Raw genomic sequence first — 23,621 nt, forward strand, 5'->3', positions numbered from 1 at the left:
CATAGAATGCTTTAAATTGTAGGATGAGAAAACTGGGAGAGAATCAAGTGGTCCTGAAGCTCAGCCTCTATATTTTACAGATCAAGAATCCAAGATGCCTAAGACCACATACTTCACCCATGAGTCCTTGATTCCTAATCCCTTTACATCATGCAGGCACCCTCTTATGCATTAGGACTGACATCATGCTGCTCTGCTAAGGAAGCTATTAATCCATCATGGCCATTTTTCAGAGACAGTTTTTTTTTCTTTTTTCAAGTTTATCACTTAAGTTGATGTCAATTTGCAATTAATACACTGTAAAGAATCAGCATATTGTGCAATGACATGAAGTTTAACCCACTTTTACATTTTGAATAAACAAACTCCCAAGGAATGAATACTAACCAATTTTATTTTTTTTAAAGTAAATACATTATTGACTGGGATAACTCAAAATGAAAAGTTTTATGAGTAATTTCCTATTTAGACTGCTAGCTGCAAATACATAGAAAATAAATCCATATTCTGCCCCCAACAGCCTGAAGTCCTTGCATTTTAGATCTCATTCACACTCAGACCTTGACTTAAAAGGCAAAGAATAAGAAGGAAGTACAGAAGTAGCCAGAGAGTACTTTAATGGTATTGCTAATGTTGCATTCTTAACCCCCTTTCTCACCCTCCCCACCAAGCTCAGGTTGCAGCTTCTCACCTCTTCTGTCTTCACCTCTTCCACAGCATAGACGGACATCTGAAACCTCCATCTCTCCCCCTGGATCCAGCATTGGGTCACCCAACCGAGTCATCTGCGTATGTATCACTTTTCTTCCACCAAAGGGCCTTCCTTATTCCTGACCTGGTGTCTAAAGAGTCACTAAGGACGAGGGAGCTCTCAGGTTTTCATCCAACTGACATTTGATGCATGCTCTTCACATGCTAGGCTCTGTACCAGGTCTTGAGGATTCAGTGGGGTACAGGGAGGACATAGATCCTGCCCTCATGAAGCACACAGTCTAGTAAACCCAGTTTCAGGAATAATGCAGAGTTCCATGGAGCACGAGAAAGAAAGTACAATGACAACAAGAGCCCTTGCTGAGTTCTAAAACCAATGCAAGGCACCTCCTTTCCCACTACTTAACTGAGACAAGCAAGAAAAAACTGAGGATCAAAGTGGTATTCTGAATAGGTATTAGGTGGAGTATTGATGTGGAGATAGAGGCAGAAAGGAGAAGGAAGCCACATACACATGTGGAAACATGGCTGTAAAGAATTTGCAAACATAAGGAAGAGCTTTCTAATCATGTGGGAAGTCTAGGGATGCAGCAGATCCACCTCCATGTGTCTGACCTCCCATCTCCACAGGCATTCAAACACAGAGAGACTCATCATTTGCCAGGGATGTAGAAGAAGAGACAGAAGTTGAGTTCAGTGACCTCAGAGGCCCCTTGTATATGGCATTCATTCATTCAACAAACATGTGCCAAGCATTTACTCTGCTAAGTGCAGTGCTCTGCTCTGGGGAAATGGTGATGAACTACACAGACTTGATGCCTGTCCTCATGACATTGAACACACAGTGCCATGAATCATCAATTGCAGTTATAAATTCCAGGAAGGAAAAGCACAGGGTCCTCTGATGATGCTACAGATAAACAGAGGGACCTGACAATCTAGGACTAGTTGGGAGAAGGAAGAAACATTAAACTCAAAGGAGAGGGATAAACAGAAATAAGCTAAAGGAGGTGGGAAACGCAGAGCCAGGGAGAACTGAAATGAGCAGAAAACCTCAGTCTGATTGACTCTGGACTGTTCCAGCCTTCCACATGCCAAAGGAGCCAAGAAGACCAGAAATGTGGGGAAAATGGTCTGTAACAAGAAACCTACTCCTCACAAGAAGCTCTAAATATAATCACCAAACCAGCCAAGCCCTGGCCCTGTCCACTACTGCTAGATCATTACTTCTAATCCACATCCAGTCTCCTCTTTGATCCTTGGATGATGCCCATTGACGGGACTATGGGCACCTTTCCTTTCTTCTCTGGTCAAATGGAGAAAAAAGAAAAATGCTTAAGAGTTACCACTGACTGAAATTTCAATATGGGTCAATACTACCATGTGGCTGTCAAAAAAAGACAAGCTGCTTTGATCACAGGCTGTACTCATTGAAGATTCCTGTCTAAAGCAAGAAAGGTGATAGTCTCCCTGGCACTGTGAATGGGGCCAGACCACAGCAGGATTAACGGGCTTAGTTTCCAGGCACGCACGGTGAGAGTGTTATTGACAAATGTGAGTATGTTTCCAGAAGAGAGTTACTAGAACAGGAGCACTCAGGGAGCTGCTGCACTGTAATACCGTTCATCACGAGCTGGTCTCCCGGTGCTACTCAGGAGCCTCATAAACCTTTGTGAAATAAGCCCTGATGATGTTCACCTGGGAGTCCTGGAGAAAGTTTCTCAGAATTGCCCCTGTGATAAGCAACTTCATTACAGAATGGAATTTATGATGGCAGCTAAGAACACCTGTGCTTGTGCCATCCAACTAGGGGCTTACACATTGAGATCAGTTGTCCCTCACATCCTAGCAGAGGCATGTGTCTCCCCTTCCAGCCTCTCCTCCTCTCACCGTGTATGGTGCCTCGTGCTCAGCTGCTCTGGGGAATGACTGAACATGTCATAGAAGCCATGTTTTCAGTCAGCCCATCCCAAGCATGGTTTCCAAATTTGGAAAAAAAAATTCATCCATCTGCTTTGGATAGATGCAATAACAAGCATAAAGATGGATTTTAATTTAGTTTTCATAGACATTTGAGATTTGATATTCAAATAGAATTATCAGCGAACCTGAAATGAGCAGGTTCTTTCAAACTTTCAAACTTTACTCCATCTCCACTGACTTCTAGAATCATCTTCAGGTGGTTTGGCTTTGACCCATGTGTTCTCTTCCTTCCTTCCTTCCTTTCTGGCTAATTATGGTAGGATGCCTCTGATCAATTGGTGTGTCTCCAGACCTGAGGCTCATTTATAGCCCTGTAAACAAAGTGGCTATAGGAAGAAATATAAATTTAGTATTTTTGAGGTTTGGGGTAAAGTGCCAAGATGAATAGTTACGGGTCGAGATGAGTTTGGAAGATGCCAAGAGCTCTCAAGGTCAAGATCTAACATCCAGGACAAAAGCAGCAATTACTTCAGCAAGTGGACTCTCATCTAATAAAGGCTTTCTTTATCCACACACCCCCAGAACTGGTGCAGATGTGAGTGTCTGTACCAGGCAGGCTCTGGCAGAAATCAGGTGGCCTACCTCAAAGAGTTCAACTGAGGAGGGTTTCATGACGGAGGTGTGGGCAGAGTTAAGTGGACTCACAGGAGATAATGAGGTATCCAGGGACTATAGCAACATGATGTTATTACCACACTGGAGCTAAAGAGATGTGGGAAGGGAACAGCATTACCAAAGCTGGCAAGAGCTGGGGAAGTCCAGCCTTCAGAGAGAGTCAGGCCCAGCCCACAGCCAGCCAGGAAGGTTGCCAGGGGAATAAGTGTACCAGCCTCTCTCTCCATTCACCCTCTTAATCTCTGCTGTTGCATCCCATTGGCTAAACCCAACTGAAAGCCGGAGAACAAAAGAGCCTGTGATACAGCCTAGGCAGTGTTCAGAGCATAGATTCAGGCAAGGAAGAGTGGACACTGGGTCTAGGTGAAACAGAGAATAAGCAGCATGAGAATAAGCAACAGTGCCCTGATAGCAGTGCTGATGTGGCAGCGATAGAATAGTGCAAGGGCTTTGGTAAGTTTTCAAAATAGCACAGCTTATAAGTATTTACGAATGCTGCTCCCTGTAGAGTAGTCTTGGCCCTGAGACTGTACCTGGCTCCTATGGCATTGGGAGAACATTATCAGACTAATACAGTCTCTGGATTCTCTATCTAGCAGTCTCTGTCGTAATTTGCAGCACCTCAGGACCTTGCAAGACAGATCTTGGTTGATCATAGCAAACACCAGGTCACAGAGGGAACAGCTGGAGGGCATGGCCGTGGAAAAGACATGGCTTCAGGAGCCATGAGATGCGGGCTGTCACATGCAAGGGGGAGCTTTCTTTCAATCCATGCAGCTCTAGAGGGCTGAAGTCTGCCAAAGTCAAGCAGAAGGTAGAGGCTCATTTCAGTTCAATGGAAGGAGCAGCTTTCTGAGTGCAGCCTTCTGACGGTGTAAGACAATGAACTCCCCATCCCAAGAAGACAGGGGAGGCCGCTGAAGAGGGCAGGCTCTCTGTGTTGAAATTTGGGCTCTTGCAACTTATTAGCTATATAGCCTTGGACAAATTAATTGATTTTTCTGTGCCTCTGGTTCCTTAGTCAAAATGAGGATAATGTTAGTGCCTACTACTAGAGTTGTGAATTGTATGGGTGAACTGAGTTAATCTACATAAGGAACTTGGTACAGAGCCTGGCTTATAATAAGTACTCACCAAATGTTAGCTAGTGTTTTACTATCATGATTATTTTTGTCTTTACCGTCTTCATCTTCTTCTTCAAGAATGCTGTGAATTGTGTTGTCCTCGCTCTGTGGGATTGGAAGGCAGTCAGCACCCAGGCTGTGTAGTTCAAGCTGAATTCAAACCCATTAGCCTAGTGGTGCAAATTGTATAACCTTTTGAGCCTCCATTTCCTCAGCTGGAAAATAGAAATGATATTGACATTTACTTCACAGAGGCATTACAACATCTAGAGGAGATAATTCTTGTAAAGCACAGGGCCTTACAAACAATATGTGCTCAATAAATGTTAGCCCTGTTGGAATGGATGGCCTCTAAGACTGCTCTTAGTCTAACATTCTACTATTCTTCAATTTGATCCTAATCTTCTGTTTTTAGTGGAAACTGGAGAAGTTCGTTCCTTCTGTATCTTGTTTTTGTTTCCTCTCTCCATTCCCTTTTCCCTCTTATCTTTCTCTTCCTTTCCTGTCCATTTCCCTCTTCCCTAGGCTAAAGTGGATAATGAGATCCTTAATTACAAAGACCTGGCGGCTCTCCCCAAGGTTAAGTCTATCTACGAGGTACAACGCCCCGACCTCATTTCCTATGAGCCTCATTCCAGATACACGTCCGACGAGATGCTGGAGAGATGTGGCTATGGAGAGGTATCGTGTCTTGCCCTTCTCTCTGGGGCTATTGTAGGAAAGGAGGTTCCGCCGGGGTCCCCAGCCCTCTCCATCACAGACAGTTTGGCCTCCACAATGCTGGACCCAGACTCTTCTACCCTGGGATTTATGGCCAACATTTTTTAAATGAAGAGATTTCATTTGGCTTTCTGGCTTTTCTTGAAAATATCAGAGCTGACAACATTAAACCTACATTTCCACCATCTGGAGATGGGTGGCAGCACCCCCTATAGTCAGGACATGAGCTTTCCATTCTCCCCAGTCCTCCCATTCCCTGTTAATCCCAGCATTAAAGCTGAGAGCCTGTGACCAATTATTACTCAAGCTGTTGTATTTCTTATACTGTAGGAATTTTTCAGGTACTCAGCCCAAGGCGCTCATCTCCTGCCAGGCTCAATGGCCATTTGGGTTTATAATCCCTGATTAGACATGTTCTCTGGTTTTCGCACCAGGCCTTTAGCCCCAATGTCTCTTCAAAGGAAGAGACACTTTTATAAAGACGCAGTAACAGATGGCTTTTGAAATCATTAAATGGTTGCTAAACAAAAGAAAGTGTTCTCTGGAGATGGCAGCGCGGTAGGGGGCAGAATTACCCTGGAGGTCCTGTCAGTCTATATCCTAAAAGATTTCTAACCTTATCCCAGACCCCCTGAGTTAATTTGGGGCAGCAGAAGCCTGTCCTGCTGGGCAGGGACCCAGGTTCTTGTCCCATCTCCACCATAACTAGCCTTGTGACCTCAGGCAAGTCTCCCTCCTCTCTAAGGAATTTGGGTTCCATTTGGTTGAAGAGTCCAATGCTGAGATTCTCCGGTTTCTGGCCCCTGAAACGGACCAGGAGAGAAAGATCAAGTGTTTAGTAGAAGCTGCTTGTCCTTCAGTTAGAGATGGCAAACTAGGGTCCATAGGTTGCAGTCAGCCCTCAGATTTGTTTTGTTTCACTCATAAAGTGTCTTTTGAAAATGCAAACTGGTTGTCAACATGTAAACGCTGGGAGATTTCACATAAGAATCGGCATTTCTGACTTTCTTGGAAAATTAAGATGCTGTGTAAATGCTGGGCAGGCATTCCAGCTGCTGGAGCTGAGGAACCACTGCCCTCTTCAGTCGAGACATCCCATCTCCAGCTGCTGCACCAGCCACCAGCTCAACTCCCTTGTTGGTGGCAGAAGCCTGGCCCCTGCTTAGCCATATATTTGGGTGCCCTGCCCTGGGCATTGTCTTCATGAACCGCAGAGGGGTCATGAACCAATAGAGAGACAGGGAAGGATGGTGACAATAGCCCTGAGCATGCGGTACAGAAGCCTGGATCCAAGTCAAGTCCCTGCCACTGCTGCCCTGAGCGGCCCTGAGCCTTCGCATTCTCTCTCTGGGCTTTGGATTTTCCCTTCCTAAAAGGCGGGCATAATCTCAAGGTTTCCTGCCTCCTATCAGTAGTCTGACCCTCTGGAATTCCCAGCGAGGCTGTTATCTGGAAAGGGGTACTGGGGGACTGCTGCAGGCCCTGTCTGCCGACCCGTCTAACCATGCTCTGTCCTTCCTCTTGTCCTCCTGTCATTCCTTCTGCTCGTTCCACAACTGCCTTCAAACTCTTCACTTCTAAGTCGCTGGGAACATTATCTCCCTACTCCCAGGTAATTCAGCTGGTAGAGAATTAAGTTGATATATAATTGTGCCCCTTTATGCGGACTTCACCCATCCCCAGCCCCCCGAAGTTGTCTAAGCCCTTGCCCAAGGTGCTCCCTGCAAGCAGGGAAGCTCTGGAGAGAGTCAGGTGCATGTCCTGGAGGAAGTGGCAGTGGCGTACAGGATGGAAATCTGCCCTTCTTGCCCAGAGATGGCCTCCCTCAGGCTTCTGGGATCGCTGGTCAGTATTCCAGGGATTGACCCCATGGATTCCATTCAAGGGCCTGCAAGTGTTGGGGGAAAGCCCTGGAAATTCTTTGCCACCTTCCTCAGGCTGTGTGTGTAACTTGGCGGCGGTAGGGGGGTGGTCTCTGTATTCACGCCTCAACCCCTAGAATCCTAGATTCCATGTCATGCCCACCTGCCTGCTAGACCCTTGGGCCACAGGCCCACTTAACGGCCAGCCGTGCTCACAGCCCCATTTCCTCCCCCAGGACATCTACGAGAACCTGGACCTCCGGCAGAGACGGGCCTCCAGCCCGGGGTACATAGACTCCCCCACCTACAGCCGGCAGGGCATGTCCCCCACCTTCTCCCGCTCACCTCACCACTACTACCGCTCTGGTAAGGAAGGGGGAGGTCCTGAAGGGAGAGGAAGAGCCAGGGAGACAATGTAGTGACTTGGAGTCCCTGCTGCAGAGGGCACAAGGCTCCCCCACCATCTCCATCCCAGTGTGGCCCTCTGGAGGCCTATGGCCACCCAGGTGACCAGCTGGGCCTCTCTGAGCCCCTGAGATGGCAGGAGTGTGTGGCACTGAGAAGCAGCAGGAAGGTGGGTGGTGAGCTTCCAGGAGAGGGGGCTGGCAGGTGGCGCTGTGGCCCTGGCTGGAAGAAGACTCCACCATCCTCATGGCCTGCGCCATCCAGAGGGCAGAACCAAGAGACCAGAAATACGACTATGAACTGACCTTCACCCGAGGGCCACCCCAGCCAGCCCAGTCAGGCCATCCACAGTCACCCTGAGGTTGGGGGTGAAGCCGGCACTTGGATGGAGGAAAGGAGCAATTAAGGGAGCGTCCAAAAGCGGGAGGTTCGGGGATGGTTGGGGAGATAAGAGGGACAAACTAAGATGCCTTCCTGGAGCTCAGTAGAGTTGGTCTTTACACCTCACAAAATCTGACTTTGGGATCAAGTCAGGAAGCAAGGTCAAGCTTGTTTCTGCTACCGTGGTGCATGAGAGCACATGCTGCTTCCGCCCTGGAGCCTGAGCACGCTGGGACGCCCCAGCCCATCCCCCATCTCTGCTGTCATCACCTCACCGCTTCCTTAACTGCCACCGCGTTAATGCCTGTTTTCTCTGTGCCTCTGTTTTCTCTGGGGACCACTGCCTGCGTGCTCCAGGGCCCGAGAGTGGCCGGAGCTCTCCATACCATAGCCAGTTAGATGTGAGGTCCTCCACTCCAACCTCTTACCAGGCTCCCAAGCACTTTCACATCCCAGGTAGGCACTGCCAGCCCGGAATTCCTGGGATGGATGCATGCTCCGTGGGGTCACAGGTGCCTGCGTCTCCCCCTCGATGCCACACAGGCACCGAGAAGCTGGTTCCTGAGGGACCCCCCTAACCAAGCACCTGCACCAACCCTGTCCTCCAACCCCAACACACCCACGGGCTTCAGATTATCCACTTGACAAAACCAACCTCCATTAGTACATCAAAGAAGCAGTCCAGGGAAGAAAAGAGGCAGGGAGCTCGAGTGAGATACCGCGAATGCCTGAGGGCTGTGAGGGCCGCAGCAGGAGCACACAGTGGTGAAGGCCACATGCTTTGGCTTCAAAGCTCTTGGGATGGAATCCGATGCAGCTGCTTATAAGCTCATGACTGTGGGCCAGTTACTTGGCTTCCCAAGCCGCTATTATTCCTTCTGTACCGCCAAGCACTGTTCTGGGCCCAGAGGTCGCAACTGTGCTCCACCCAGCCCAGATCCTGCCTTCATGGTATTTGGTATTTTATGTACTAATGTAGGAAGAGAGATAAAAAATGAGTAAACAAATATGTAGAGGATAATTTCAGGTAGCAATAGGTGCCATAAACATAAATAAAACAGGCGATCCTGAGATATGATGGGGCTGAGAGAGGCCAGGCTAGATGGGGCAGTCAGGAAGAGCTTCTTGGAGGAGGTAATATTAAAGCTGAAAGATGAGAAGGGGCCCGGCCTGGTGGCTCATGCCTGTAATCCCAGCACTTTGGGAGGCCTAGGCGTGTGGGTCATGAGGTCAGGAGTTCGAGACCAACCTGTCCAACATGGTGAAACGCCATCTCTACTAAAAATACAAAAACTACTTGGGCGTGGTGGCACGTACCTGTAATCCCAGCTACTCAGGAGGCTGAGGCAGGAAAATTGCTTGACCCTGGGAGGTGGAGGTTGCAGTGAGCCAAGATCGTGGCACTGCACTCCAGCCTGGGTGACAGAGCGAGACTCTGTCTCAAAAAAAAAAAAAAAAAAAAAACGATGAGGAGCCAGCCTGTGAAGAAGCCCAGGAAAGACATCCCAGGCAGAGGGAACAGCACTATCATGTCATGTGACCGCAGGTCATGAGAGGAATTGAGAGGAAGACAGGGGCTAGATGACCGAGTGGCTGTGGTTTGGACAAGGTCTCCCTCTGAGTCACAGCAGAGCCAGGCCTGGACCTCAGTCTCCTGACACCAAGCTCAGTTTTTCACTCACATTCCCCTCAAGAGTTCATGCTGCTGTTTCATCTACACCTTCCTCAGCTGCCCTAGAGGGGTCCCATCCTGTCTGTCTTCGAGGGAGGGGGAGGGAGGTAAGCTGAAATTCGGCTGCAGCATCCTGGAGATTTTCACATGGAATGAGGTGTGGCCACTAGTGGAGGCAGTGGACACCTTCTTGCATGGGGCTCTGCTGAGCACACATACCCCTGTGCCTGCATGCTCACCCTTCAAGCCCCGGGTCCCCTCCTCAGCACCACTTGGATCCATCCATTCCTCTTCCCGCACGTTACTTGGAACCTGTTGGGATGAGGTTGGAAGTTCAACTTTGGAAGAGGAAGTCACCAGGGGAAAAAGATGGTGGCCCCTTGGAAAAAGTTGTTGCCCCTTCTGAGATCAACTGACCAAGTGCTGTCTCCTTTTCTCCTGTCTCTCTCTCTCTCCCCTCCCCACTGTCCCTTCCTGGTCTGTCTGGCAGCTGGAGACAGTAACATCTACCGGAAACCCCCGATCTACAAACGGCATGGTATGGTCAGAGGCAGATAGGACTTGGCCACACAAGGAGAAGGGGGAGGTTAACCATCTATGCAAATGGCCCTGCACAGGCCACCAGGAGCCACAAAACCCAAGGCTGCATCTTGGTCCTTCTTGTTGACTGCCCTGTCACCCAGGGTGACATTAGGGAGGAGTTTGGTGTCATTTCAAAAGAACAAAGTCCTCATGTCCCCTGAGTTCTTTCCCACCACCTTTGCAATCTCCCCCTTACCTGCTGTCTGGCATCCTAAGTTCCATAATTGGTAAAACCTTTGTAAAATGCACATACCCCTGGGAGAGACACACTCCAAGGCAATCATACTCAAAGTGTTCATTAGAATAACATGGGATGCATACAGATTCCTGGGCCCCACCCCAGGCTTACTGAATTTGAATTTCGTATTTGTCACAGTTTCTCCAAGTGATTCTGATGCTCAGCCCAGCTTGGGAACCCCCGCTCTAAGTTGTTCTCAGTCCCAGTCTCCTGAGAGTGGATGGAGACTTGCAGAGAAGATGTAGATGCGTAAGAAGCAGAGGGTCACTTCCTTCTTTCATTCATTCCTTGATTTAGTGTTTCTTAAAGAAGGATCTATGTACCATCTGCATCTGACAGACACTTAAAAGGCAGATTGCCTGGCCCCTTCCTTGTCCCAGACTCCCTTAATTATAAATATTGAGGGTGTGAACTAGGAATCTGCACTATAACTGGCTTTGTCCATGATTCCTACCTGCACTTAGTATGAGAACCACCAAGTCATTAATCACTGACACCACCTGTTCATTTTTGCAAAAAGTACTTACTAAGCCTCGATTGAACGAGCACATCCCTTCCATTGAAGCTGCAGAGGAGCAGCTGCCACCCTATGCACCTGCACTTGCTTAAGGGTCTAGCTGGATAACAAAGCAAGGCCCAGAATCGGTGGAGCTTGGAGATGAATGAAGCAGTCCTGCACCAGGTTCTGAACTACTTAGCCGGTGGAGTGGACAGTACAAGTTTAAATAGTGGCTCTGGGTGCCTAACATTCTACAGTTTAGACAGACATCCTTGGTTCCAGAGGGGGCTAAGCAGGGCGTCCGAGGTGAGTCTGTGAGCATGTGCACATCTGTACCAGCCTGTGAAGGACGTGCCATGTCCCCTGAGTACCCACAGAAAGAAACCAACCTGACAAAGGTGGTTTGGCTTTTTGCCTAGAAAAGGCCCCCAGGTCGCAAGCTTCTCAGGACTTCGTGGGATTTTCCAGGCGGGCTCTGAGGGGTGGCACTAAAGCAGACTCAAGAGGAGGGTTGCTTGGAAAAGAGGGCAGAGGAAAAAGCTAAATACAATCAACCAGGAGTGGCTGCCCAGGACCCAAGTCAAAGAGAGAATCTGAAAGCTTTGGAAGCAAATGTAGTTGTGGGGGCTGCATAACCTGGGGCTAGCTGAAGCTGATCCACCACCCTCTGCCACTCTGGCTCCACAGAGCACAGAGCTTGTCCCTAAAGCTTCCTGTAGTTGACCATGAGAAATGGTCATGCAGCCACACACACTTCCCCAGCCCCTCTCTCTGCCCTACCAGCCTGTCACCCACGTTTGGGCCACTAGAAGTCACTGCTCTCTAAGTAGTTGTGACTACAGTGGGTCTTTTTGGTCACCCCTGTCCTGGGCTTACTTCAGGTGGAAGCTTGAAGCTGGATGGCACCTGAGCCAGCAGACCAATTCTGACACTTACAGATGAGGAAACCAAGGCAGAGATGGTAGGGCCTGCCCAGTGTTACAGCTGAGTAAAGTGGCAGAGCTGGGACCAGAATCCAGCTTTGCTGACTCCCTGTCTAGCACTCCTTCCTTCAGGCCATGTAGTTCCTGAGCAGAATAGGCCATCTCAGGTTGTGAGGAATCATGGCGTTCGAATTTATAACAAGGCAGGCTTCTAAAGGGCTAGGAAGGTAAGGCTTGGGGCTCACCTGGGACCTGTCGAGTCTTATTTGAGGAGCCATACCCTTAGAGTTCATTCTGGAACAGACCTGGAAATCCATGGAATGTGCTGGAAAGAGCTCTGGGCTGAGTCTGGTCCAGTTCTGGTGCTCACATGCTATGTGGTCTCAAGCAAGCCCCTTCCCCTCTCTGGTGCTCCGATTACTAAATGCAGAATGAGGGTTTGGCCCCAGTGCTTTCCAGCTCTGATGCTCCATGGCCCAGTCCTAACAGAGAGCCCTGACCCTGAAGTGGCCTCACTCCCCTGGGCTGGAGCCTGGTAGAGATAGGAAAAGGGTACACAGTCCCAGCCCGGTCACTCTGCCTTCCTGAAGTGCTCTCCTTGGGTCCTTTGCAGGTGATTTGTCTACAGCAACCAAGAGCAAAACAAGTGAAGACATCAGCCAGACCTCCAAGTACAGTCCCGCCTACTCACCAGACCCCTACTATGCTTCGGAGTCTGAGTACTGGACCTACCACGGGTCCCCCAAAGGTAGCACCCCCATAGGAGCTTAGGGCCAGGGCCCTATCACTTGTGCCAAGGACACGGGTGTTCAGAACAGTTGCCGACTCCTTTATACAATCATTCTGAATAAGAGTGCTTAGAGAGTTTATAACTGAGGGTGTTTATTCATTCAACAAATATATACTAAACACTGGCCATGGACCCTAGCAATACACTGGGGAGCAAAACAGACCAGGTCCCTGCCCTTGTGGAGAAGACATAGGCCCCAGCCATGAGAGGGACGTGATGCACAGAAGGTAGGACAGCTGATGGCAGGAGCCTGCTGTCCAGCCTGAAGATGACAAAAGCTTCTCGGATGCAGTCACTCAGCTGCCATCAGGAGGGTGGCAAGGATGTAACACAGCAGAGAGTATAGAAATACCTCTGCAAATACCCAAGATGTGAGGAAGGATTCCATTGGAGGAAAGAAAAGGCTGTCCACTTAACCTTGAACTCACAAAGGAAGAGAAGCAGTAGAGATGAGGGAGGAGTTCCCCCGGGGTTTTGAGGGTTGAGGTAAACATTTTGATTGTTACCCTAAACAGTGAGTGGCATGATCACATTGAAAGTAGTGGCACGATCACATTTGTGCTTTTGAGAGACCACTTTGGCTGAGGGTAAAAAATGGTTTGGAGGATGGAGAAAGAGAGGAGGTGGGAGGTGGAAGGCTTCTGGTAAGGGGGTCTCAGTGGTCCTCAGATACTACCTCACCCAATCATACAATCCAAGCTGTTCCCCTCAAGTATGGAGGGAAATTTTCATCAAGATCCACTCTGATTCAATGTCTTTACTAATTGAATGTGCATTCTGAGCAAAGCTTCACGGAAGCTCAGAGATAACTCTTTGGGGCTGGGCACCGTGCCTCGTGCCCATAATCCCAGCACTTTGGGAGGCCAAGATGGGAAGATCACTTGAGCCCAGGAAATTGAGACCAGCCTGGACAACATGGCACTTCGTCTCTACAAAAAAAATTTTTTTAATTCTCTGGGCGTGATGGTGTATGCCTGTGGTCCCAGCTACATGGGAGGCTGAGGCAGGAGGAGTCCTTGAGCCCAGGGGCTTGAGGCTACAACGAGCCATGATCACACCACTGCATCCTAGCCTGGGTGACAGAGTGAGCCCCTGTCTCAAAAATTTAAAAATTTAATAAAAGGATGACTCTTTTGCTACTCTCAAAGAAGTCTTCATCTAGAAAAGAAGGTAAGATACAAATACAACTATAACCAAGTGGGCAGTGATCCGTCCCTATGGGAGATGAGTGTTCACAGACCACAAAGGTAGCAGAGATCACTTTCAGTTGATGTGGGGCTTAGCTTAAATGAGACTGTTTCCATTGAAAAATAAGATTAAAAAGAAAGAAAAGTGGCTTTTCTTTTTTAAAAAAAATGCCTTAAGCCAGGCCGAGTGGGGTACACATGCTGATTTTAGCTGTCTTTTGACAGTGCCCCGAGCCAGAAGGTTCTCATCTGGAGGAGAGGAGGATGATTTTGACCGCAGCATGCACAAGGTGAGCAGGCCACACCACTGAGTAAGATGCTTAGAGCATATATCACTGAGGATCTTCTCATTTGAGTATATCGCTAAGGATCTTTTCATTTGCAAGTGACAAAAAAACAAATTCAAGTCCACTTATAATAGAAAAAAAAAAAGCATAGCTTTGCATAACTGAAAAATCAAATGATAGCATTAACTTAAAGTATGACTAGATCCAACTGCTCAAAAAAATGCCATAGAAAATTTGTCTTTTCACTTGTGGGGCTTGCCTCTGGATTGGCTTCATAGTCAGGCAAGCTGTTTTCACATAATGGTAAGCAGGTGCTTGCAACCCTTGTTCATTGCTGGTGAAACCCTTGTTCCAGCGACTGTGGAAAACAATTTGGTGGTTCCTCAAAAATTAAATGTAAAATTACCATATGATCCAGCAATTCCACTCCTAGATATATACCCAGAAGAATTAAAAACAGGACTTAAACAAATATATATATATATACCCATATTTGTGGCAGCACTGTTCACAACAGCTAATATATGGAAATAATCCAAATGTCCATCAGCTCATGAATAGACAAAATATGGTATGTCCATACAATGGAATATTATTCAGCCATGAAAAGAAGTGAAGTAGTGATACATGCCACAATACAGATGAACCTTGAAAACATTATGCTTAATAAAATAAGCCAGACACAAGGTCACATATTGTGTGATTCCATTTCCATGAAATATGCAGACTAGGCAAATCCACAGAGACAGAACATAGATTGGTGGTCCCCAGGCCCCTGGGGGAGAGGGGAATGGGGAGTGAGTGCTTCATGGGTATGGGATCTCCTTTGGGGGAAATAATGGTATTTGGAAACGAGATAGAAGTGGTAGTTGCACAACATTGTGAATGCACTAAATGCCACTGAATCATTTCCTTTAAAATGGTTAATTAGAAGTTATGTAATTTTCACCTCAGTTAAAAAGAAAAAGGTGGCTATCTGCCCATTGTTGAATCAATCACTGTGCCAGGACAATGGGATCCTGTCACTGGCCAGGCTTGCTGTTTTGTGCCCACCACCAGACCCCCACCCAGACCATAGGACAACTTGTGGAAGACAAGATGAGGTTGCAACAGGAAATATGGGTGCCACAAGGTGGGAGGCATGCTGGGAAGGCAAACGTGAGAACAGGCTGCTATAGAGAATGCGATCCTCAGCCTTGCCCAAGCCGGTTGCATCTCAGTGTCCTTTGTTTTCCTTCTAACTTCATCTTCCCCCACCCTCAGCTCCAAAGTGGAATCGGCCGGCTGATTCTGAAGGAAGAGATGAAGGCCCGGTCGAGCTCCTATGCAGACCCCTGGACCCCTCCCCGGAGCTCCACCAGCAGCCGGGAAGCCCTGCACACAGCTGGCTATGAGATGTCCCTCAATGGCTGTAAGCACTGCTCTGGAAGCCCAACAGGGTGGGGACACCTTCCTCCATGACTAGCTGGCAGTGTCAGCTGTTCTCTCTGAGTCAGGCTCCCTTGAGGCACAGCCCATGCATCCTCTCTCTTCTTCCTCACAGCAGCCCTGGGTGGGTGGGGTGCCTGTATCACCCTAGGTATACAGCTGGGGAGTGAGGGCACAGATGCCTTTGGTAACTTGCCCAAGATCACTCAATTTATCAGTAATGGAGCTTACTTAATCAGCTTCCTTGCCTATTTTTATAAATTAGGTTCTATTGGAATGTAGCCAGCCCAGTCTCAATCCCCTGGGCTAACAAAAGAATCAGAAGAGGCTGGCCACAAAGGTTAGCCCCAAACCCTGTAATGCCCCCTCTGGAAGCTTCATCGAGGTCTAGAATACGATTTGGAAAGGGGCTGTATGGGACTCCACGTAAGAGCGTGCTCTGCCTGGAGCAGTCACTCCCATTGCTTTGGGGCATCGGAAGCTCTGACTTCCAGTCAGATTCAGTGTAAAGAAAAATGTCTTATAATCATCAGAATGGCTCAAAGATGCAAGGGATGGCCTCCTGAGGTAATGAGTCTACCATCACTTGAAGTTATATAAGCAGGGGCTTTATTCAAACACTTCTTGAAAATCTCATTGCAAGCTCCTCCCTATTCCTGGACACACACACACACACACACACAAACACACACACACACAAACACACACACACACACTCTCTCTCTCTCTCTCTCTCTCTCTCTGTCTGCCTCCTCCTTTTCTTACTCCTGTGAGATGCAGTCCTGCCAGGAAATCTCATCTCAGATCAATAATTTATGGATAATAAAATGCATCATTTGTTATACTTCTTGTGCCAGGCATTTGTAGGTATGTTACACTCCTGTAGAGCTGCAATGTAGAGGGATTATTTTCACCCGCTTTATAGATGAGAGAACTCAGGTTAAGCCACTTGCTCCAAGTGAGAACCAGTAAGTGACTGAGCCAGGATCAGACCCAAGTTGGAGTGGCCCGAAGGCCACAAGCTCTTCCCTCTTCCCCATACTACACCTTGACTCTCAGTGAGATTGAAGATGTTGATGTTGGTGGCAATAATGACACAATCAGTTTTATGGAGTGTTATAGATGCATCAGGCACTATGCTAAGTATCTCACTGTATTGTGTCACATATTCTTCACAGTAATCCTACAAAGGAGACTATCACTCCCCATTTTGCAGATGAGAAAACCGAAGCGTGATTAATTAGATTGTCTGAAGTTAGATATCTACTAATGGCAGAGCCAGAATGAACTGCTGAGCCTGTTTTCCTGCCTGACCACTGAGGGCCACTGTGTTCAACCCCTGGCTCTGGGGTCTGTGCAGTGCACCAGTGCTGTTTGCAGTTCGACCCTGTTCAACCACATCTGCGCAACAAATATCACAGAGCACGTGCCCTGTGCCAGGTGCCAGGCTAGGAGCTGGACAGGGGAGGGAGATGGGGTGCAAGTGCAACAATTAAAAACTGACCAGTGGGGAAGGAGGGGCTGATAGAGGCCCCTTTTCCCAGCCAGCCAGGGGGACCAGGTGTGGAAGCCACGTCTCTTTGTCCCCATGAATTGTCTCCACCATGTTTGTCTGTCCTCATGAGCAGTGACCTCCAGCTTTTCTCTCCTGCAGCCCCTCGGTCACACTACCTGGCTGACAGTGGTAAGTTCTGCCTGCCCTACCTTCAGCCCATCATGTCCCATGAGGGACAGAGCTGTGTCAGCTGCAGTTCTCCATAGCTCTAATGACCATACAGTGTGGATGTCCCAGCACACTCCTGACCTCAAATGGTCTACCCCATTGTATTTTTCAGATTGTGGGTCTGCATTTGGGGTTCTGGAACTAGGATTGCCATCCCCAAACGATGGTCCCAGAGAGAAAAAAGTGCACATACCTCTTCTACCACCTGGGAGCCTTCCTACCTGGGTTCTGAGCTTGACTTCCATTCCAGGGCCTTTGTCCAGAGCCAGCCTGTGGCCAGGACACAGGGGTCTATCACAGGAAGATAGAGATGTGCAGATCAAGGACAGAAGAGTGTATGAGTGGGTGCCTTGGGCAGGTACCTAGAATTCTGCTAGAGTGAAATGCCCCCAGAGACAGTCAAGTTGCAAATCTGGAGAGCATCAGGAAGAGTTGGTGGCCTCTGGCCTCCACCCCTTCCTGCTAGGTTGGGAGCAATATTGGCTGTTGGTGGCCAGATGACCTCGGGGAGAGGGACTCATGGCTTGAGACTCCTGGTAATTGCTCTAGATCCTTCTTTTCAGATCCTCTCATCTCCAAATCTGCCTCCCTGCCTGCCTACCGAAGAAATGGGCTGCACAGGGTAAGAAGCTGTGCTGGGAGATGCGGGGGGGATGTTGTCCCCAAAATGCTATTAGATCCAACATTAGCTTGTTGTAAGGTGAAATCTGGGCAAAGGTCCTGGGGCTAGTGGTGGGTTAACTGAAATAACCGTATGGCAATGACTTGCTCCCCTCCCTGGCGACCCCTTCATGAAAAGGGGCCCCCATCGGGGGGGCTTGGGAACAACTAGTATTTATTGGGCAATAACTCTGTGCCGGGGACTCAGCTAAACACTTTGCAAGCACTAATTTGTTTTGTCCTTCACAACCCAAGGAGGTGGTTACTATCATTTACCCTACTTTGTGCATGCAGAAAGGCACAGAGAGGTGAGGTGACTTGCCCACACTCTTCAACAAGAAGTGGTGGAGCCAGGATTCAAGCCCAGGCCAGCTGATCCCACAGCCCATCCCCAACTGCTGTGCTCCACTGGCCTCTAACATGGCCTGTACGTTTTCTGAGCTCGCTGAGCACGCTGCTATGGAAAAAGACAAATGATGAGCAGGATAAGGATTGAGAGTTCATAGAAGGAGTGACTTGCAACTTCCAACCAGGTTGTCAGGGCAAATCTCCTAGAAAAAGGGGTATTTGAGCAATGAAAGAAAGCATGAAGTGAAATTCACCAAATAAATGGATATACATTGAGTGCCCAGCATGTGCCAGGACAAAGCACAGGGATGGAGCAGCGAGTTAACTTTCCCTAACTTGAGACAGAGGCTGCTGAGAAGGCCCTATGTCCCACAAGCGCTGGTTCATTTTCTGGAGGTGGGTGAGTGCTTCAGGGAGGCAGAAGTGAGCTTATCTCAGGCCAGCCCTGGTTCTGTCTCTTCTGCAGACGCCCAGCGCAGACCTCTTCCACTACGACAGCATGAACGCAGTCAACTGGGGCATGCGAGGTGAGTGCAGGCCTGCAGGGGGTCTGCAGGGAGAGGGCTTCCGGATGTACCACTCAAAACCGCCGCTTGACCCTCGGCAAATGATGGCTACAGATTCTGTCCCCACGCTGGGCTGTGTCCAACCCTGAGTTCTTACTCTCTTTCACTTCCCACCCTCTCCCTTTACCCCTGCTCTTCCCTCATCCTCTCAAGTCCTGGCCTTGGGTGATCTCCAGGCCACCTGTTCCATCTGGGTTCCCAGAACCATCACAGAGTGCTGCTCTCCTCTCCCTGGACGGTGGAGCAAGGGTTGCCTGCCAGTCCCGGTGGAGGAAGCACTCACAGTCAAATACAAACTGTTCCCAGTAAGAATTCCATGAGCTTTCTGCTCTCTGCCAGTGACGCTTTCACACCAACCTTGACCAGCTCCTATGAACAAACTCAGGCAGCAGGGGCCCACATTAGAACCTCGAAGGATTCCCCACAGAAGACAGAGGATCTTGTCCATGTGTTTCAGATCTCAGATTCTTCTAATTTCTATTCTAAATATCTCTAAGGCCATTTTTTCCTTAGAACTATCTCAAGATCAGCCCAACTCCTATCTTCAGCCTTCCACTGTGCTCATACCATTCTTGATTGTCCTTCAGCGTGAATTCAGCAAGGACAAGGTCTCTGGTGGTCAAGAGAAAGAGACAATAGAGGCCAGACCCCCTGAGAGAGTAAGACAGAGGCCCGTGTGGTGATGCAAAGCGAAGACTGATGGGCTCCATTCTGTGTGTGTGTCTCTTTTTCTCTCTGCAGAGTACAAGGTAAAGGATGTGCATAGACCCTGGGAGTCTCCAGGATTCTTGGAGCTGCTACACTGGGGATCACCAGGAGGATGACAGCACTGTCTATGTAGGGAAGGGAACAGAGATAAATAACCCCAGGGGTCCTTTCAAGACCAACATTTCCTGTCCCTCCTTGGCCCACTTTTCCTGAATCCTGCCCTAGGTCTCTTGCCTACTGAAATCAGATACTCTCCCTGGGCTTTAGAGACACTCTGGTGACTTGCCAGTCGCCAAATATTAGACACTTACATTCGGTAGGTCATGTGCCCATATTATACCATGGGCACATGGCAAATACCTCCAAGCTTATTCCTAGCAGTATTAGGAGACTCTCTGGGGCCTTGCCTTTTGAGAGAAGGTATTTTAAGGCTGCTGGGAAACCCCAACAAGGGCAGATCCAGCCCTTCCTCCAGACTTAATTTCTGGCCCTTTCTGGATAGAACAGAGAGCCCAGACACAAAATATACCTGAAAGGAACAAGCCTACCACCCTCACCCAAGCTGGAGACCACCTCCCTTTCTCCTTAGATCTACCCTTATGAACTGCTGCTGGTGACTACAAGAGGAAGAAACCGTCTGCCCAAGGATGTAGACAGGACCCGTTTAGAGGTAAGTCTAAAAAACTGAGCAGGAGCTCTTGGGTTCGAAGAAATTTTGGAAGTTGCTTGGTCTAATCCAGCTCAAGAGGGCTGGGTGGAAGAGTGGCTTTAAGATCACACAGCTTTTTGAAAAAGCAGGGACTTGAACCAATTTCCTCAGCCCAAAACTTCCCCATGCTGTTCCCCAAAACTGCCCCATGCTGTTCCCCCAAAGCTGCCCCATGCTGTTCTTTGCTGCCTCCTCTTCAATTCAGTTAGTGTCTGTGGTGCACAGAGACAGTAAGTCCTCCACTAGGGCCGATGCTTCTGCAGAACTGCAGAAGAGCTAGATTTGCTCCCTGCCCCCAAGGGCCTGCAGTCTCAGGATTGTGCATAAAACTTGTGCTTGTGATGGGGGACAGAGGGAGGCAGCACTATGTAGAAGGAAAAAATGCATAAGTAAGTCTTGAATCAAACTCCCTAGGTTCAAACTCTGATTCTGCCATCACTAGGCGGGCAGCTTTAACCAAGCGACAACCTCGCTGCAACTTGGTTTTCTCCTCTGTAAAGTAAGAGTGATTGGTGTGCTTCCCTCACGCTGCCAAGAGAAGTGAGTGAGCCAATACCCATAAAGCCCTTAGCATAGAGTCTGGCAACATACTGAGTATGAAGTGCCCAGTGAACATTAGATTACTGTTGTCCAGGGAAGACCACTAAGGCCTGAGGCCAGTCAACACAGGTTTGCAGAAAAAGTCACGTCTTACATGGCAGCAGGCAAGAGAGATTGTGCAGGGGAACTCCCCATTATAAAACCATCAGATCTCATGAGACTTATTCACTACCAGGAGAACAGTATATGGAAAACTGCCCCCAAGATTCAATTATCTCCACCTGGTCCCATCCTTAACATGTGGGGATTATTACAATTCAAGGTGAGATTTGGGTGGGGACACAGCCAAGCCATATCAATGCCCTTCCCATCTCACCAGCCTCCTTGCTCCTCAGGGCCCCACACTAGTAATCCCTGTGCCCCAAAGCTTCCTCCAACCCTCCTACAGGAGGGGTCACTCCCCTTGTCCTTTGACCTCCTCCAGCCTTCTATCCAAAGTGCATCAAGCACCTCTCACTCTCTTGTGTATCAGATCATGGATGTGTCCATTTCCTCTGCCTGACCCTGAATTTCTTAGAGACAAACATTGTCTGTCCTTTACTACAGGGCCTGGGCTGGGAGAGGTGTTAGAAAATGTTTATGGAATTGAGTGCAGGCTTCTGAAACAGGAGGCTCAGCACTCCTCGGGAAGAGCATACGAGCCGCCCTTGACTTGTTGGCGTGGAATTGGCCCAGGGTGGAGGGTTGGGGCAGGAGGGGAATGTACATTAGCCAGGAAGCTCTGCGAGTTCTTCCAACTCTAGCATGCTGGGTTGCTAGAAGTGGGTGATTCTCCTCACATTTTAACAAGGGCCTCCGCCTTTCACTGTCTCCAAATGAGAGCGTCCACCAGTGCTGAAGGGGACAGCTCCCAGGGCAGTGCAGTGAAGCCAGTTTTTAGGGATGGAAACATTCTTTAGGACATCAGAATCACCCAGAGACTTTTTTAAAATACCATACAGGGGCCCCACGGTAGACCGATTCAATCACAATTTGGGGAATGTGCTCAGGCCTCAGAACTATTTAAAAGCACCCAAGGATGTCTAAAGCATAGCCCGAGCTGAGGCCCATGGGCTAAAGACACTGCCCCAGCCTCCTTCACTAATTCCAGGAGGGGACTGAAGAAGGAAGACTGTGACCCTGTCCTCAGGGAGCTCAGAGAATAGATATTCATTCATCCAACAAATATTTGCTGAATCATCCTCACCTTACAGAGGAGAAAATAAAGATTCAGCAAGGCTGTCATTTGGTCAAAGCTGATCGCCTAGTGATGACAGAATCCGAGTGTGAACTGAGGGAGCTTAACTTGAGCCTTGTGCTGCCTCCCCTTCTTCCACCATCACAAGCACTAGTTTTATGTACAGTCCTGACACTGTGGGCCCCCTGAGGGCAGGGAGCAAACCTAGCTCTCCTCCTATGTCCACAGAAGCATCCAGGTACTGTTCAAGATGCTTGCAATATATCAATGAACAAAGCAGAGACCCCTGCCCTCTTGGAACTTACATTCTTGTGTGAGGAGACACAAGATGTGTCTCCTTTATTTGTGTCAATATTGTCAACACAAAGAAAAAATAAATGACACCGTGTGTTAGAAGGTAATGAGTGCTAAGGAAAAAAGTTAAAAGAGAGAAGAGAAGGGGATTAGGAGAGGAAGAGGCGAGTTGCAGTTTTAAATAGCATCATCAGAGCTGGTCTCATTGGATGCATGACATGTAAGCAAAGGTTCGAAGTAGTTGAGGAGTTGGGCATGCTTTTATAAGCAGGAAGAACTTTCTGGGCAGAGAGAACAGCCAGTGTTGAGACCCTGATGCAGGAGTGAGCTTGTTGTGTTTGAACATAGCAGAAGGTGAGTATGTCTAGGGTCACGTGAGCACAACAAAGATGAGGAGGAGAAGATGAAATCCAAGGAAACTGGGAGCAGCTCACACGATGTAACAGGTGCATGAAAAGATCACCATGATAGTGAAAGTGACCAGATTGAGTGTTTTCTGTGTGCCCTCAAGTGCTGAGCACAAGACCTGTATCTGCTCATTCATCCTCATGGTATTCATGATGCAGACACTAGGAAGCTCCCATTTTCCACAAAAGGAAATTGAAGTTCAGGAGGGGTTAAGTAACTTGTCCATAGTCACATGGCCATATCTCCCCGGCTCTAAGAGATGCTCTCTTAACCTTCCTGCTTTAACACCTTTCTATGGCAAATGTCAGATGGACAGTGGTGGCATTAGGGGCCTTGAGAACTGGAGGGAGAAAGGAGGCCCCAGCTGGCCCTTAGAGGAGAGAAGCCCTGGTCTCCTTCCAATGTGTCCTACTTGTGAGCACGTTACCTGAGGGTGACTTTTGAACACGTTACTTGAGGGTGACTCTACCGTTCCTTTATATCAAGTCTCATAACAAAGATTTTTGAACATAGTGGAGAAACTCAACTAGAGAACCAATACCGACCACCACCCTCCAACAACAACAAATGATTCCAAAGTACAGTTTCCCTCAGTCTTTACCATGGAAGTAGCAGAGAGGGGGACTCTCCTATCCAGGGTGTCTTTCATCACTTACTTGAGTGGCACAAACATGGACAAGTCAATAGTACAAAGAAAGAGGCAGGGTCTTAGGGATCTAACAAGCAAATATAATGTGTGGGCACTGCCTGGGTCCTAATTCAGACAAACCAACTGTAAAAAGACATTTTCAAGACAGGAACTTTGTAATGGGCAGGTATCAGGGAATTCTGAGGAATTCTCGTTAAATTTTCTTGGGTTTACTCATGGCATTGTGTAACCACAATGTGAGAAAATATCCAGTGTGTTTTGAAATACATTCTCAGGTGCATAGGAATGAACTGACACAAAGTCTAGGCTTTGCTTTAAAATATTTCAGCAAATAAAATAGATAAATGAAGCAAATGTGGAAAACCTCACAAT

At 48.4% G+C, this 23,621-nt stretch overlaps 1 protein-coding gene across 5 annotated transcripts in view; it reads left to right on the forward strand.

The window, feature by feature from the left end:
* The window catches only part of ABLIM3 (actin binding LIM protein family member 3), a 119,073-nt gene that overhangs the window by 91,764 nt on the left and 3,688 nt on the right, over positions 1–23,621 (forward strand). Inside the window, exons 10-23 of one of the 5 annotated variants that reach the window (XM_028849830.2) lie at positions 718–789; positions 4,959–5,114; positions 6,736–6,765; positions 7,252–7,381; positions 8,159–8,257; positions 9,964–10,011; positions 12,329–12,463; positions 13,918–13,982; positions 15,243–15,390; positions 17,062–17,091; positions 17,694–17,752; positions 18,605–18,665; positions 19,446–19,453; positions 20,002–20,082. In XM_028849830.2, the coding sequence (XP_028705663.1) occupies positions 718–789; positions 4,959–5,114; positions 6,736–6,765; positions 7,252–7,381; positions 8,159–8,257; positions 9,964–10,011; positions 12,329–12,463; positions 13,918–13,982; positions 15,243–15,390; positions 17,062–17,091; positions 17,694–17,752; positions 18,605–18,665; positions 19,446–19,453; positions 20,002–20,082 (1,122 nt within the window). Of the gene's footprint in view, positions 1–717; positions 790–4,958; positions 5,115–6,735; positions 6,766–7,251; positions 7,382–8,158; positions 8,258–9,963; positions 10,012–12,328; positions 12,464–13,917; positions 13,983–15,242; positions 15,391–17,061; positions 17,092–17,693; positions 17,753–18,604; positions 18,883–19,445; positions 19,454–20,001; positions 20,083–23,621 lie in introns of those variants that run through there. The other 4 variants (XM_077937320.1, XM_077937321.1, XM_077937323.1 and 1 more) reach the window with 4 other exon arrangements.

Source organism: Macaca mulatta, chromosome 6, assembly GCF_049350105.2.
Source record: "Macaca mulatta isolate MMU2019108-1 chromosome 6, T2T-MMU8v2.0, whole genome shotgun sequence".
Taxonomy (NCBI): Eukaryota; Metazoa; Chordata; class Mammalia; order Primates; family Cercopithecidae; genus Macaca; species Macaca mulatta.